The sequence below is a fragment of the Neofelis nebulosa genome, chromosome 4, assembly GCF_028018385.1.
Source record: "Neofelis nebulosa isolate mNeoNeb1 chromosome 4, mNeoNeb1.pri, whole genome shotgun sequence".
In the NCBI taxonomy this organism is placed as follows: domain Eukaryota; kingdom Metazoa; phylum Chordata; class Mammalia; order Carnivora; family Felidae; genus Neofelis; species Neofelis nebulosa.
In genome coordinates this window covers 169,637,589-169,653,136 of record NC_080785.1, presented here as the reverse complement: position 1 = coordinate 169,653,136, position 15,548 = coordinate 169,637,589, and the positions used below count along the sequence as shown (strand labels likewise).

General features: G+C 61.5%; 1 protein-coding gene and 1 non-coding gene across 2 annotated transcripts; both read left to right on the top strand.

The window, feature by feature from the left end:
• The first annotated feature begins 147 nt into the window (after positions 1-147).
• Positions 148-254, top strand: LOC131511159 (U6 spliceosomal RNA). The gene has a single exon (XR_009261365.1). It is a non-coding gene; the product is annotated as a U6 spliceosomal RNA (small nuclear RNA).
• Positions 255-5,188: 4,934 nt separating this feature from the next.
• On the top strand, positions 5,189-12,956 carry CNN2 (calponin 2). Its single transcript, XM_058728597.1, has 7 exons — positions 5,189-5,347; positions 9,461-9,582; positions 10,034-10,100; positions 10,205-10,342; positions 11,019-11,135; positions 11,290-11,436; positions 11,958-12,956. The coding sequence occupies exons 1-7, from the start codon at positions 5,285-5,287 to the stop codon at positions 12,225-12,227; spliced, it is 924 nt and encodes a 307-aa protein (XP_058584580.1). The 5' UTR covers positions 5,189-5,284; the 3' UTR covers positions 12,228-12,956.
• The last annotated feature ends 2,592 nt before the right edge of the window (positions 12,957-15,548 follow it).

Here is a 15,548-nt window from a genome sequence, read left to right as displayed (position 1 = left end):
AGACACTCAAGGCAAGCATGATGGTAGGCGATATTCATTTGCATGGCGCTCTAGAAAACTTGTTCAATGCAGCTATCTCAGTTTAGCCTAACTGTAAAATGATTTTGATTTTGGTCTTTAAATAGCTCTGCTGGGGCCCCGTTAGTCGTGCTCGCTTCGGCAGCACATATACTAAAATTGGAACGATACAGAGAAGATTAGCATGGCCCCTGCGCAAGGATGACACGCAAATTCGTGAAGCGTTCCATATTTTGGTACCAAGCCCAGCTCCCCGCGGAGGTGGGCGACCGCTCGGATTTCCCCCTGATCCTGCGCCGCCCCTCCCCGCTCCTGTCCCCCAGGACGCGCTCAGGCTGAGCCCCGTTCCAGCCCCTGACAGCTCTGCTCCTAACAGCAAATACTATTTCTTCCTTCTGGGAACCGGGTGTCTCGGGGCGGTCACCTCGCGCCGCCCAGACACCTGGCAGGCAGGTGTGCACCACACCCAGGAGATGGACGGAGGGGTGGCGTTCTACCCCTCCGTGCCCAGGAGACTGAAATCCTTCGCTTTCTGTTTCGTCGGGTGCCCTGCACAGGGCCTGGCTAACGGCTCAAGAAATGCACACTCTTGAAATTATTGGGTTCACCCTCAAATCACCTGTTACTTGCAGAGGAGGGAAAAAAAATGTTCCCAGCGGAGAGGCAGAAAGATGTCCCTTTGACCTGGAGAGTAAATCCAGCCTGGCTGTGGGGAGTCTCTGTGAGTTTCTCACGTGTCCAGCAGAGGTCCCAGCCCACTGGGCTCCTGAGCATGTGAAATGTAGCAACTTGTTTTTATTAGTGTAATTTACATTGAAAAGGTCGCGTACAGTCTAGAGTTTACTGCCCTGTTCTAGAAACTCACCAAAGCCAGTGCAATTTCACCCAGCGTCCACACTGTATGGCTAGCCGCTGGACAGCCACCAGCATCCCTGGAAAGCCACGGTCATGAAAATAAAAAGAAAGAAAAGGAAGGAAGGAAGGAAGGAAGGAAGGAAGGAAGGAAGGAAGGAAGGAAAGAAGGAAGGAAGAAAAAGAAAGAAGAAATGGCCAAGGAAAGTTCTAGGTCTAAACCCAAGGAGATAAGAGAAGGACCAAACACCACACCCATGCTTCTGGGCACAGCCGGGAAATTAGCAGACGGGCTGGATTTCCCAGGGTGCTGTGGGCATCACTGCTGCTCCTCTGGGTGTGCTGGTGGTATCGGGCAGGAGGCTGGGCTGGGGCAGGTTGGGAGTTAAATGGGGCTGCAGGGAGGAGGCTCCTGAGGAGCTGACCCTCAAGTAGGGGAGGGCAGTGAAAGAGCCAGGTGACCAGAGCATCAGCAGAGAGCACAGCCAGGGCAAAGGCCCTGAGACAGGCCTGGGGCTGAACACGTGGGGGCACAGAGAGAGCATGCCTGGTGGAGAGTTCACCCGGCAGGGGGTGGGGTCCTGGAGGACATCTTGGCTGAGGGGGCAGTGGGGAGCCATGGCAGATTTTGAGCAAGGGAGGCTCCTGACCTGAGTTAGCAGGTCCCCCCACTCCCTGCTTTGAGATGCTGTTGTTACTGTTACTGTTTGGTCACAGTATGTTCTGTCTGCATCCCGCCGGCCAGGACCGACACAGGCAACGAGACTGAAGTGATTGTTTGCCGAGAGCAAGGGGAGCCCCCCCAGAAGGCGCCCACCGACCCCACAGAGGGGCCCGACCCGGGGTCCTGCCCTGACGCCCCGGGGTCCCACTCAGAGAGCTCAGGCACTGAGGGGATGGGGTGGCCCAAGAGGTGGCTGTGGGGAAAGGGCCCGGGGCCCCTGCCGCACCTGCAGCCCCCATGCCCGGCCACCGACACCCCAGGGCCCGAGCCCTCAGCCCAGAACCTGAAGGGGCCCCTGCAGCCCCAGGTCCTCCAGCTGTGGTCCCCGTCCCACCGGCATCACCGAGGTCCCACCCCAGGGTACCTGGAGCGCCCCTGCCCTGTGAGCCCTTCATCATTACTCATCCCCTGCATTCTCCCCAGGGGTGGGTCCTGGAAAACGAGTGAGTGCCAGGGAGTCAAGGGCAGAGGACAGCTGCAGGGGCCCCAGACCTCTTTGCCAGGTTCCTGATGGACGCCAACATTCCTAAGATACTGACTCGTGTTCACTCAACTACCCTTATGTCAGGCTGGCTCCCTGTGGCTGCTCAGAGGCACGTACATGTTAACCTGTTGCACGCTGACAGCGAACCTGAGGGCAGTGAGGAGCTTTCCAGACGGGGACACGGACGCATGGAGAGGCCAGCTGTGATTGCCGCATAAAATCACGTGGCCAAGCGGGGAGTCGGGATTTGAACCCAGGCTCCAAGTGGGGGCGCCGAGGCCAAGGAATTATACAGAATTATACAATTCCATAAACCTGAGGTGTTGAATTTTGGGGTGTCTGAGTCTGGGTGTCTTGAGTTCCGGGAGGTTGAGTGCCTAGCACCCAGGTCAGCAAACTACCTTCTGTGAAGGGCCAGAAGCCAATGTTCTCAGCCTCGCGGCGGACAGAGCCCTTAGCTCACCGTGTGACACAACGGCAGCTGGAGATGTGCCAATAAAACTTTTGTGCGACACACATTTTAAAATTATATGATTCCCACGTGTTGCAGACTACTATTCCTTTCACCCACTTAAAAATGTTGGAGGGGCACCTGGGGGGCTCAGTCGGTTAAGCATCCGACTTCGGCTCAGGTCGTGATCTCGCGGTCCGTGAGTTCGAGCCCCGCGTCGGGCTCTGGGCTGCCGGCTCGGAGGCCAGAGCCTGCTTCAGATTCTGTGTCTCCCTCTCTCTCTGCCCCTCCCCTGCTCACACTCTGTCTCTCTCCCTCTCAAAGATAAATAAACATTTTAAAAAAATGATGGTTAAGAATGTCAGAAAACATCGTTATCTCAAGGGCCAGACCAAAAAAATGTATACACAAATCTGGGATCTGGATGTGGCCCCCGGGGCCAGAACAGTGCTGGCCGATAGAAATTTAGAAGACCAACCGGACCCATGGTTTTAAATTCGAAGCCACATTAAAAGAACTAAAACAGAACGGTGTTAGTAATACGTTTCACATAACTCGTTATCTTGAAAATATTACCATTTCAACATGCAACGTATGTGAAAAATTCCCGAGGTGTTAATTTACACCCTTTTCCAAATCCGGGCTGGGCTTCCCATGCCCAGCACGCCTCACTTCCCACGCTGACATAGCGTGGAAACACTCACGCGTAGCTGGGGTGCGCAAAACTTACACCTAACAGGAAAGCGCGTATGTTCCCGGGTTGTTTCAAATCTCCTCAGATGTTTTCCCCAAATGGAATTTACTTTTAAGTCAGGATGAATTAAAATCTAGGACGAAGCCTCTGCTCCCTGGTTGCCGGGGGGTGGGGGGCCCTGCCTCGAGCGCTCACTCGCCCCGAGAACTTGCCCGAGCGGGCACGGCATGGAGGTTAGGGCTGCACACACAGGCAAGCGTCCGGTCCATCTTGTCCGTCTCAGAGCCTCCCAGGGCAGGGTGGGGTCCCCAGAGTCACTGGCGGCTCCTGGACAAGCACCGGGGGGGCTGGGCACGTTGCTGGCAGCCGCTGACCACCGCAGCCCGGGGCAGGGGCCCAAGGGAGCGGCTTGAGCCGCCTTCCCGCCGCCAGCCGCACAGGGCCCTGGGTCCCACGGATTCCCATGCCCCAGCAGGACCCGCAGGGGGGCCATCTGGCTGCCCCCCCAGGGCCCTGCCGCCCTCACAGCACCCCACCTCGATACCAACAATCCACATTACTCCCACACTCAGAGCTGCACCTTCCCGTTGTTGGCTCCCCGCCATGCACTGGTCCCCCCTTTCACAGATGGGGAAGCTGAGACCCAAAAGGGAAGGGACTCACCCGAGACCACCGGCTAGGACTTGAACCCTGAAGAAAGGACCTTCGGATGGAAGGAATCGGAAGGGTTGACAGATATCCAGGAAGTGGGGGCCAGGGAGGTGCGCTCCTCAGGGAAGGGGTAGGGGTGAGTCACCTCTGAGCCCTCGCAGAGCCCAACCAGCTGCTTGTCACGTGTGCCAAACTCCTACTCATGCTTTTAAACCCCGTCTCCCATGTCCCCTTTTACATGCAGCTTTCCTTGACACCTCTCCTGGTGCCTTCGCTTCCCTCCAGTTTCCTTCATCCCTCTTTCAGGCTTGTCTTTCTGTCCTGTACCTGCCCACAGGGGCAGGGGTGGGGTCTGGGCCTGGCTCAGTCGTTCTAGGGATGGGCTGGACCAGAGCTAAGGTCTCCTGTGAGCCAGCATCTCCTAGCAAGGGACTGGCCCAGAAGCCAGGCTGGGGAGCATTTGAGGAGTGGATGAATGAGGGAGAGTGAGCTGCTTGCTGAGTAAGTGAATTCATTCATTCCGTCACCTATTTGTGAATTTATTGATCTATCGGTACAAGCACACACCGCCTGTCGAGAACCACGTGCGTGCCCGGCCTGGAAAACTTGGCAGCCTCAGCCCTACCCCAGGACATGCCGACCTCTCGTCTCTGTCCCACTGTCTCCCCACTCCCTGTCATCCCTCGGTGGGACATTCGAGGCCCCTTGTCATTGCTCGCCTTCCCCGGCCCATCGGGTTGATCCCCACGTGCTTTCAAGCACTGACGGTCTCTGCAGGGCTTGGCACCTTTGGTTCTGCCGGGAACGCTATCCCTTTTGGGCTGGCAAACTCCTACTCATCCATCAAAGCCCCAGCTGCAGCGGCCCCTCCTTGGAGGAGCCTGCCCTAGTTCCCTTGTCCACCACCCAGCTGTGGGAGTCCCAGGACCCGGGTGGACCGGGAGGCGCCTCAGTGTGACAGAGAGGGGTCCTCGTCCGTGCTCCAAGGTGCCAGAGTCCCACCCAACAGTGCCCCCCTTCGCGTCCTCGCGCAGAGGGGCAAACTTAGACGCAGGGAGGGTGCCGGCGCCGCCTGGGGTCTTCCAGCAGGGAGAGGGCAGGGGGGCCTCGTCTGGGCCGTCCGGAGCCCCTGCCCCTCCCCGCGTCCGCTTCCCGGCGGCTCGGACGGGACGAGGGGGCCCCTCCAGCCCTGGGGACGGGGCGCCCCGCGGGGGCGGGGGCGGGGCGGGGGTCGGGGCGGCGAGGGGCTCAGGAAGTCGGGCCGCAGGAATCCGACGCGGCCCGGCCTTATAAGGACAAGTGCGCGGGGGCCAATCAGCGGCGGGGGCGTGGCGCCGGGCCCCGCGCGTCCCCCGCCGCCCCGCGGGCTCGTCCCGTCCCGTCCCGGCCCGGCCCGTCCCGCCGCCAGCCATGAGCTCCACGCAGTTCAACAAGGGGCCCTCGTACGGGCTCTCGGCCGAGGTCAAAAACCGGGTGAGTGAAGGCGCGCCCTCCGCGCCCGCCGGGCTCCCCAACGTGGGGCGGGCAGCGAGCGCCCAGACCCGGGAGGAGGGTGGCCCTCCGACCCCCTACCGCCCGGGGTCCCCAGGGGCACCCTCCCGAGCCCCCCTCCCGGCCCCAAGTGTGGGGGAGCGGTCTGGCATCCCCCCGCATCTAGGAGTGCTTGGGTCTAACCCCTTCCCCTAGCGCTCCCCCACCTGAACCCCTCCCTCACTCTCAGCCCCACGGCCCTTCCCGCGTTTCCAGGCCCGAGAATGCCCCGAGGGGACCCCAGCAGCCCCCTCCTCATTCCCCGGCCACACGGGCTTCAGGCGGGGAAGGGGAAGGGAGCGGGGCCAGTCCCCCGTTGTTTTCCAAGGGTGTGGCCCCCCCTCAGGAATTTCCCCACCTCTAACACCTGGGGTGGGGGGGCAGGACCAAGGGGGAAGTTGGACCTGGTGGGGGGGGGTGCCCCTGCTCAGCTGCTTCTTGCTGACTTCCCTTTGTCCCCATCTGGCAAAGTTAAGGTGGTGGCAAAGGCGTGTTCAGGATGCTGGGGGTCCCGAGACCCGGGATGGGGCCTGGGGGAGACACTGTTTGACAAAGCACTTGTTGGCTGGCTCAGAGAGCAGCAGACACTTCTGGAGGGTCACACAGCGGGGTCCAGCCTACGGAACGGAGAGCAGCGGGTGATCCCTGACCCAGGGAGATGGCCCTGGCCCGGCCCAGTCACTCTGGGCCCTTCCAGCAGGAGGGGAGCTTGTCCCTCCCACCGGGCACCTGGGAATGTGGCCCCACAGCCAGCAGCCCCCGGGAGCCTGCCTGGGCATGTGGAAGGCATAGCCTTGCCAGCCAGGGACCGGCACCTGTCCCACTGGCAGCCCGGGGATCGCGGACAGGAGGGGGACCGCGAGGGCCTCCTGAGCTGGCCTCAGCCCCTCGGACAGAGGGAGGCTGAGCCTTGGGGAACTGAGGCGCAGTGAGCCGACTAAGGCTCCCGAGCCTTCCTGAAACCGCGTTCTCCACTCCAGCAATCGCTGGATGGGGTGACCGGTTACACCGCCCGTGCTGGTGCTGGTGAGTGGCCCACTCAGCCCCAAGGGAGGTTAAGAGCCGGGTCTGTGTGTGGGGCTCCCAAGAGATGTCACACGAGCTGCCCGGAACCACACACGGCTGCAAGCGGCAGAGTCAGGGCTGGAACCCAGACCTGCTGCACCCGGCGCCTGATGGCCACCCCCCTGCGTCTCCCGGGGCGGCAGGAAGTGGGTGAGGGTGTGGCACCCGGCCCGTGTGCAGGCAGTTTCCGCAGACGGAAGGGGCAGGTCGAGACCTGCTGTGTCTGGGATGAGGTCAGAAGGCGCCCGGTGACCAGCCCTCAGCTTGCAGGTCTGGAGAATGGGCAGGGCAGTGACTAGCTTGCCAGGGTCACTGGGGCCGCACCAGAATGGGAAACCAGCTTCCTGGGGCTTCAGATCCAGGCCGCGTCCACTTTACCAGCTACTTAAGAGGAGGTGAAGACCTCTGGACACCTCTGCCTGGCCCCCCTGCCTCAGTTTACCCCTGGCTGGATGGCATGAAGGCAGGCTGATGTCCAGCGTCCCTCTGAGCAGTCACTCAATTTCCGGCCGGCTGGGGGGGGGGGGGTCTAGACCTCTGGGAACAGCTGGTCCCGATTTAGCAGGGAGGCAGCGGCTGCATTCCTGGCAGTTTGCGGTGAGGAGGAATGTGCTGAAGGCCGCTGTCCAGTGGGGGGAGGGGGGAGGCGGCGGCCGCGGGTGGGGCTGGCCAGGCGCCTCTGCCCAGGACCGCGGCCCCCAGGAACCATCAGGGGCCAGCCCCGCAGGCACGCGCGGTGTCCAGACCAGCTGGCCTGTCTCAGGCTCAGCTTCTCCTTCTCAGGGCAGGGCCGCGGGGCTGTGGGAGCCAGGAGATGGGGGGTGGGCCAGGAGGATCGGGTTAGCGGGCCAGCCTCCCCGCCTTTGTCTCTGCTGTGCTCTGGTCAGCTCAGCCCTGATCCCATGTCGTGAGGTTTCTATGCAGGAGCCAAGAAGTGGGGCCCAGTTCAGGAGGCCCTGATGCAAACAATTCTGCACAGCTGGGGAAACTGAGGCACAGGGTGAGAACTGTGTCCATGCTCGTAAGGGAGTTGGGAGCAGAGGTGAGAGTACTGCAGAGGGTGGTTCTGGGGTCCTGGTCCCCTGGTAGGGGTGGAAGGACAGGAAGGGAGAGCGTCCAGGGCAGGGATCTGTGTGGGCAAATGTGTGCGGGCATCTCAGCAGCCGCCCTGGGGCTGTCCGTGTCTGCCCACACACTGGCTTGGGTCCCCCTGACTTGCTGTGGCTTCTCTGGGCCCCAGCTATCCTGGCTTTCTTGGCCTTGGGTGCCCCGAGGGAAACATGGTGTGTGTGTGTGTGTGTGTGTGTGTGTGTGTGTGTGTGAGAGAGAGAGAGAGAGAGAGAGAGAGAGCTGGTGGGTAATGGGTGTGCACTGATGGGAGACCGTGAACATTTTTGTCCATTTACCCAGGGACTGTGGAGACAGCACTGAGCTGGGCAGCAGAGTTTGAGGGGTAGATCATAAGCAAGGAGGTATATCGTATAAAGGTAAAAGCTAGAAGGAAAATAAGGCAGAGTGGGGGAAAGAAGGGCATGAGGAGGGCTTTCCTAGCCAGGGTACTCAGGGAAACCCTCTCCAAGGAGGTAACCTTTAAGCTGGATCGGTGACTAGATTGAAGGGAGGGACCCAGCCATGCAAACATCTGAGCCAAAACTGACAGCTTGTGCAAGGGTCCTGAGGCAGTAAGTGGTATGGTCAGTGTAAGGAGCAGAGAAAGTTTTAGTGGTTCCTCAGTAAGTTTAACATAGGGTTACCATGTGACCCAGCAATTTCACTCCTAGAGACACATCCAAAAGGATCGTATGTGAATATTCATGGCAGTGTCCTTCACTATAGTCAAAGGTGGAAGCAACCCAAATGTCCATCCATGGATGAATGGGTAAATACAACGGGTCCATCCACACACTGAAACGTTACTCAGCCGTAAACAGGAGTGAGGCGCCCACACCCACCGCCCTGCGGGCGGACCCTGAACACACGACGCTCAGGGAGGGAACCCGACAAGAGAGGCCACACGGGCTGTGAGTCCACGTGTGTGAAATGTCCAGAACAGGCTCGTCCAGGGGCAGGAAGGGGCTCGTGGGGGCCAGGGGGTGGGGGGTGACTGCTATTGGGGACAGGGTTTCTTTTGGAGACATGGAATGTTCTGGAATTAGACTATGGCGGTGGTTGCACAATATTGTATGTTAAAAACTACTGATTGTTTACTGTTTTTTTTCGAGAGCATGCTCACGAGCCAGGGAGAAAGAGAGACGATGTTAAGCAGGCTCCACACTCAGCGCAGAGGCTAATTCAGGGCTTGATCTCACGACCCCGGGATCATGACCTGAGCTGAAATCAAGAGTCGGATGCTCAACCGAGCCACCCAGGCGTCCCTGAGCTGTTCACTTAAACATGGTTAAAATTATAAATGTTATGTTATTGTTCTCTCACCACAATTTAAAAACCACAACAGAGGGGCGTCTGGCCGGCTCAGTCAGAGCATGTGACTCTTGACCTTGGGGTCGTGAGTTCCAGCCCCACGTTGGGTGTAGAGATTACTTGCAAAAAAGGTTTTTTTTAATAAATAAAATAGGGGCGCCTGGGTGGCTCAGTCAGGTAAGCGTCGGACTTCGGCTCAGGTGATGATCTCATGGTCTGTGGGTTCGAGCCCCGCGTTGGGCTCTGTGCTGACAGCTCGGAGCCTGGAGCTGCTTCGGATTCTGTGTGTGTGTGTGTGTGTGTGTGTGTGTGTGTGTGTGTCTCTCTCTCTCTCTCTCTCAAAAATAACCATTAAAACAATAAATAGACAGACAACAGAACAGACAAGAGCGGGGTTCTCCGGTGCTGGGAGAGCAGGGCGCCGCCAGGGCGTGGGGGCGGGACCGGAAGGAGCCGAGAGCAGGTGTTTGTCGCCAGAGGTGGGGGCGTGTCTGAGCCGGCGAAGGGGGAGCGGCCCCGCCCTCCCGGAGCTCCCCAGCTGACCGCACCCTGTGTCCTCTGCTCACCCAGCTCCTGTCCAAATATGACCCCCAGAAGGAGGCCGAGCTCCGTAGCTGGATCGAGGGACTCACCGGCCTCTCGATTGGGCCCGACTTCCAGAAGGGTCTCAAGGACGGCGTTGTCTTGTGCACGTGAGTGCGGGTGGGCAGGTGCCGGTGGCCCTGACGGTGTGCGCTTCGAGGTCACACGGTCCCATGGTCCCAGGGCTGGCTTTCCCCGCAGCGGGTCTCGGGTCTCGGGTCCTGCTTGTCTTTCGCCTTCTCGCGTGGCCGCTTGGGGGCGGCTCTCTGGCAGCCAACGTTCGCACCTCATGGGAGCCTCCGCGTTCCTGGGCCCTTCCTCCCTGCTCGGGTGGCTTCGGACATCCCTGGGCGTGCAAGTCCGCAGACTCGCCCCCCACGACAGTGGTTGCCACACTCGGGCCCTCTGCTCCCTTGCGGGTGAAGATTACATCCCAGGCGGGGAAACTGAGGCCTGGAGTGAGGTTGCTTGGGAAGGCATGAGTGTGGCAAGAGTACAGTTCGTTTCTCGGGTCTCTGAGGCTCCCCTGCGCTAACGGAGGGTCCTGTCCCCCCTCCCCAGACTCATGAATAAGCTTCAGCCGGGCTCTGTGCCCAAGATCAACCGCTCCATGCAGAACTGGCACCAGGTGAGGCGCCCGCGGGCGGCAGGAGGGGGCAGCTGACCCACCACGTGTGGCGGGCGGGTGGGCGGGCCCGGTGGCCTCACGCTCCTTCTCCCGCCTCCTCCCAGCTGGAAAACCTCTCGAACTTCATCAAGGCCATGGTCAGCTACGGCATGAACCCCGTGGACCTGTTCGAGGCCAACGACCTGTTCGAGAGCGGGAACATGACCCAGGTGCAGGTGTCCCTTCTGGCCCTGGCCGGGAAGGTGAGGCCCAGAGACGGCACCAGCCACCTCGGACTGCGTGCTGGACAAGGCAGGCACGGTCCGCCCAGTCGCGGACTCACGGTCTCAAGGGAGGAGACAAGGAACAGATCTTTTACTTAAAAAATAAAAAACCAACTTTATATTTGAGAGCAGTTTTAGGTTCGCAGCAAAGTTGAGAGGAAGGTGCTGAGATTTGCCGCGTGCCTCCTGGCCCCGCGCGCACGGCCGCCCCATTGGGTGGCACTGTGTCCCTCAGGGGACATCTGTCACAATCCGTGAAGCTCCGTGGACACGCCATTGTCAGCCAGAGTTCATCCCCGAGTCACTCTGGATAGATTAGAAATACGTCGCATGTTGTGGGAAACACCCTGATCACAGGAGGATCCGGCCAGTGTGTGGGGTCTAGTGACCAGGGAGGAGCGAGGGGCAGGTGTCCCTGCCCGGCGAGCTGCTGGCGGGTCGGGTAGGAGGGGTGGGCAGTGAGGATGCCCCCCGCCCCCCGAGTCCTTGTCCTGAGCTGTCAGACCGCTGGTGGCTGAGGCGCTGGGTGGCTGGTGGGTGGGGGCGGGTGGGAGCCCGTCCCCGTGCCTCCCCCAGAGTTGCACAGTGTGGGCCCGGTGCAAGGGGCTCCGCTGCCCCCCACCCCTTTGATGCTCCCAACACCCCTCCCCTCCAGGCCAAGACGAAGGGGCTGCAGAGCGGCGTGGACATTGGCGTCAGATACTCAGAGAAACAGGAGCGCAACTTTGATGATGCCACCATGAAGGCGGGCCAGTGCGTCATTGGGCTCCAGGTGGGCTCCCGGTGCCTCTGACCCTGGCCCGCCCCGGTGGGGTGGGGGCTTCTAATGTGACCCGGGCCCGATGAGCCCCGTGTCCCCTCAAGTTCAGGGCGGGCTCTAGAGGCCTGGCGGGGGCACCTGACCTCTCCTGCCCGCCTCCCTGCAGATGGGCACAAACAAGTGTGCCAGCCAGTCGGGCATGACAGCTTATGGGACGAGAAGGCATCTGTATGACCCGAAGAACCACATCCTGCCACCCATGGACCACACAACCATCAGCCTCCAGATGGGCACAAACAAGTGTGCCAGCCAGGTGGGGCTCCCCGGGCCCCCCGGGCCCCACCTCCCTGCGTGCTCTTACCTTTGTCCCCACGCGTGCCTGTCACTGAGAGTCCCGCTCTGGAGTTCCCTCCGACCTCTCTGCCAGCTTGCTGTGTGTCCCGGGGAAGTTACTAGCCGGCCCTGTGCCTCACCCGCCCCTCCCTCCCCAGGATTGCCCAGGGGCTCCGTGCAACCCTGGTATCTTCGGAGCTGCTGATTCTCACTTTCCTGCCACCTGGCATGTGCCAGTACGATGGTCTTGGAAGTCTTGGGTTCTTGGGACGCCTCGGCCCTCACCTGGGGAGCTCCCTGGCTGGCAGGGAGAGCCAGGCCCATACAGTCGGCACAGAGGGCGAGAGAGGGCGTCCAGGCAGGGCTGGGCGGGGGGGACCCACGGGAGCCTGCGCTACGTTCAGACCCAGACCCAGACGGAGTTGGTGCGGAGGTCAGGGGTGGGTGTGGCCTCCGTTGGCCCTCCTCCCCCGCCCTCACGCGGTCTCTCCTCCTGTGCAGGTGGGCATGACGGCCCCCGGGACCCGGCGGCACATCTACGACACCAAGCTGGGGACCGACAAGTGTGACAACTCGTCCCTGTCCCTGCAGATGGGCTACACTCAGGGCGCCAACCAGAGCGGCCAGGTGTTCGGCCTGGGCCGGCAGATCTATGACGCCAAGTACTGCCCGCAGGGCCCGGCGACCGATGGGGGTGCGGTGGCTGCAGGCGACGGCCCAGCGGAGGCCCCGGAATACGCCCCCTACCGCCAGGAGGAGGCGGGCCACTGAGCCGCCGGAGCGGGGCGCCTCCCCACATCACCCTGTCTGCTTCTCGCGTTTTTCTGTTTTCGTCTTGTGTTTCTGCTTGTCTGTGGGGAAGGGGTGGAGGTAGGTCGGTGGGCGGGGTGTCCGCCAGAGCACCTCCCGCCAGCGAGTTTCCCAGCAGGCTTTGGGCTGGCCTGGGGGGTGGAGGTGTTGGGGGAAGAAACCTGGGCAGGGAGGGGCCCTGCCCCGAATGGTTTCCGGTCGCCTTTCCCTCTCTTCCCTTTTCTCTGGCGATCAGTTTGTGGTTTCTATGCCCACAGCAGCTTCGGGCAGTTTTAATGAAAGAAAAATAATATTTTTTGCAGGGGAGTGGGGGGCGGGGTTTGGAGATGCCGCCGAGAAGGAAGCAGGTCCCCTGGGAGAGGGCAGGGCCACAGTCCCCAAGTATTTTAGGTCTTGTGAGGACCTAGCAGTCTCAGACAGTCACCCGTAGCCCACCCCCCCTCCCCAGGGCCTAGCAGAGAAACTGAGGCCCAGGCAGGACAACAGAGTTCTGCCTGGTTGACACAAAGCCAGGCCCGCCCCCCACCCTTCCTCTACTTGTCCCCATTCCTCTGCCAAGTACTGCACAGGGATCCCCACCCGGAGGTCCTCCCTGGGGACTGGCCCCCATCCAGGAGCCCTGGGACCAAGAGATAATGTGAAATGTCAACTGTGGACCAAAGGCAATAAAAACCTCTTTTTAGGAAGAAACTACTGGGAGAGTTGGGAGTCTGCGGCAACCTGGGGGTGGGGGTGTGGCGGGGGGCCCTGGGGGTGGGCACTGGACCAGCATCTAAGGAGGTCCTCAGGGCTGCGCAGCGGAGCTAAGAGCGGAGGCCCAGGGCACTGGTGACCGTGGGTTGAAAAAGTGCTTTGCGGGTCAGGACCTGCGTGGCAGAAAGAGGCGGGCCTGCCTGCTGGCTAGAAAGGTGAGCCCCGCAACCCCATGTCCCAGCCCACAGACAGCTCCACCTGCAGCCCCCAGGGGTTGCTCGGGCTGTTCACTAGGCCCGCAGTTCCGGAAGCGGCAAACTCCCACACATCCTCAAAGCCCCAACGCCAAGCCCACCTCCCTTTTCTCAGGGATCCTCCCAGTATATCTGCTTGCTCCCCGGTCGGTGCCTTCAGAGCTGTGGGTCCATACACGTGCTTCGTCTTCACCATGGTCTTGGGAAATCTACCCAGTCTTCTAGAAAGGGATTCGGAGGTATTCCTCAAAATGCAGTGACCGTTATGACCCAGGACTCTAATCTTGGAATGTTGGGCCCCCCCTTCCCCCTTCCACCATGGCCGGGCCCACTGTAGGGACCAAAGGAATGTTTGTGGGATTGACAAATGATGACCAATGGAACCCCCACCTTGTGGATGGACAAGTGGAGTCCCAGGGTCACGAAGGGAGTCTGGCTAGGCCGGGGTCCCCCAGAATAGAGGGGGGAGAAAGGGACCTCGTAAGACGGGGAGCTGCTGCACTGCCGGCGGGTACGCAATGTGGGGAGACACCCCGGCTGGCCTGTCGGGGGGTCGGCCAGCGCGGGGTGAGCCGGAGACCCAGCGCCCCAAGGTGACGCAGCAAGAGGAGAGAGGCCCCTTTAAGAAACCCGGCTCTGCGCGGCCTCCTTCCGAGGCGCGCGTGGATCGGGCGGGCCCGGCCTGTGAGTGGCAGGGATGGCAGCCAATAGTAGGGGGCGGGGGCGGGGCCGGGCGCGGCCCCGGGCTTCCCAGGCCCAGGAGGTGAACTGCTGGGGTTTAGGGCTCGCTGCGGGAGACGCCTCTTAAAGGGGCCGCGACCCCGGGCTCTTGTCGGGCGCAGGGAAGGCGGCCAGAGATGAGGGCTGGAAAGGTGAGAGGGTCCCAGGGTGCGGATGGGTGGGAGGAAGGCAGGTTCCCTGGGAATTAGGGGGTGGGGGCGGAGTCCACACCTCCCCACCTCCCCGCCCCCGGTGGGTGTGAGCGGCGAGGGGCGGCAGAACCGGGCACTAATTCTGCAGGGCATTGGACTCACCTGACGGGTATTTGCCGACAGACACCTGCAGCCCCTCTCCGCGTTAGAACTCCGACAAGCCCTCTGCCCGACTGGAAAAACGGAGGCTTCCCCCACCCCAGCTCCCACCCGATGGAGAGTCCTCCAGTGGGGGGTCGGGGGTCCCGGGTCCTAGTTCCAGCCTCGACCGGGGCCTGTGGCAACGCCCTGCCCCCCGGCAGCACAATAATGAAGTAGGCCAGAGCTGGACAGGTGTAACCAAATCGGGGATCAGGAATTGCTGGTTCCAGGAGCCGCAGCGCTGCCTCTCCGCCTCTTTCTCTGCGTCTTGTGGTTCTTAACGATAAATGATACACGAGGGGTGGGTGGAGCTGGGGCCCTGCTCCCGCGGGGTGTCTCTGCCTGTCTCTGGGAGCCTGGTGTGTAAAATGTTCAGCACGGTGAACATTTTGCTGTTATCATTGGGTTAGAGCTGGGGCTGGGGGGCGGGGATCTTTCCCAGGACGCGGGATGAGGCTGGGGGCCAGGACCTGGCAGCCCCCAAAGGGGCTCAAAGTGGAGTCGTGACGAGTCAAGCCGAGGCTCCTCCCCCTCGGGAATTAGTCGGTAGCCATTTGGACCCCAGCCCCGCAGCGAGCGACAGCCCAGGCAACCAATCAGGTGCGGAGACGGCTTCGGGCAGGGCTCCCATTGGCCCGCTCCGCCCCTCCGGGGACAGAAGGGACTCTTAAATAAGTGCCTGCTGTTCGGCTCCAAGCAGAGCTTCCAGGAATCCTGCACCATGAGCTAGAGGAACGAGGTTCAGGGAGGGCCAGGGGTTGCCCGCAGCCACAGAGTGCGTCTCAGCCGGACCCTCCGTCGTGTGCTCTGTGCATTCCCACCATGGCCTTCTGGACACAGCTAATGCTGCTGCTTTGGAAAAATGTCCTGTATCGCAGGAGACAGCCGGTAATGCCAGGACAGATGGGCCAGGGCGGGGCGGCCCCGGTGTCCCCCACGGTCCCCCCCACGGTCCCCCCCCCCTCCCCCGCCTCTTCTGCCCCTCTCCCAGATCCAGCTCTTGGTGGAGTTGCTGGGGCCTCTGTTTCTCTTCTTCATCCTGGTGGCTGTATGCCACTCCCACCCCCGACTGGAGCAACATGAGTGTAAGCCCCCCCCTGCCCCCCCGACCCCGGGACCAGGCCCTTTGCGGGGGAGAGGGGAGGCACTGGGTCACCCTATCCACAGGGTCCCGTGAGCGTCAGAGAGCGCGAGTCTGCGTGAGCACTCTGTCCGCGAGGGTGCAGACACGATGGGGGTGCAGGCAAAGCTCCCCACGCCCA

Excerpts from the sequence above, each read along its gene's own strand:
- CNN2 (XM_058728597.1), top strand. The coding sequence starts at position 5,285 with ATGAGCTCCACGCAGTTCAACAAGGGGCCCTCGTACGGGCTCTCGGCC. Across the intron at positions 9,583-10,033 it reads GACGGCGTTGTCTTGTGCAC|ACTCATGAATAAGCTTCAGC; the intron begins GTGAGTGCGGGT and ends CCCCCTCCCCAG. Across the intron at positions 11,136-11,289 it reads AGTGCGTCATTGGGCTCCAG|ATGGGCACAAACAAGTGTGC; the intron begins GTGGGCTCCCGG and ends GCCTCCCTGCAG.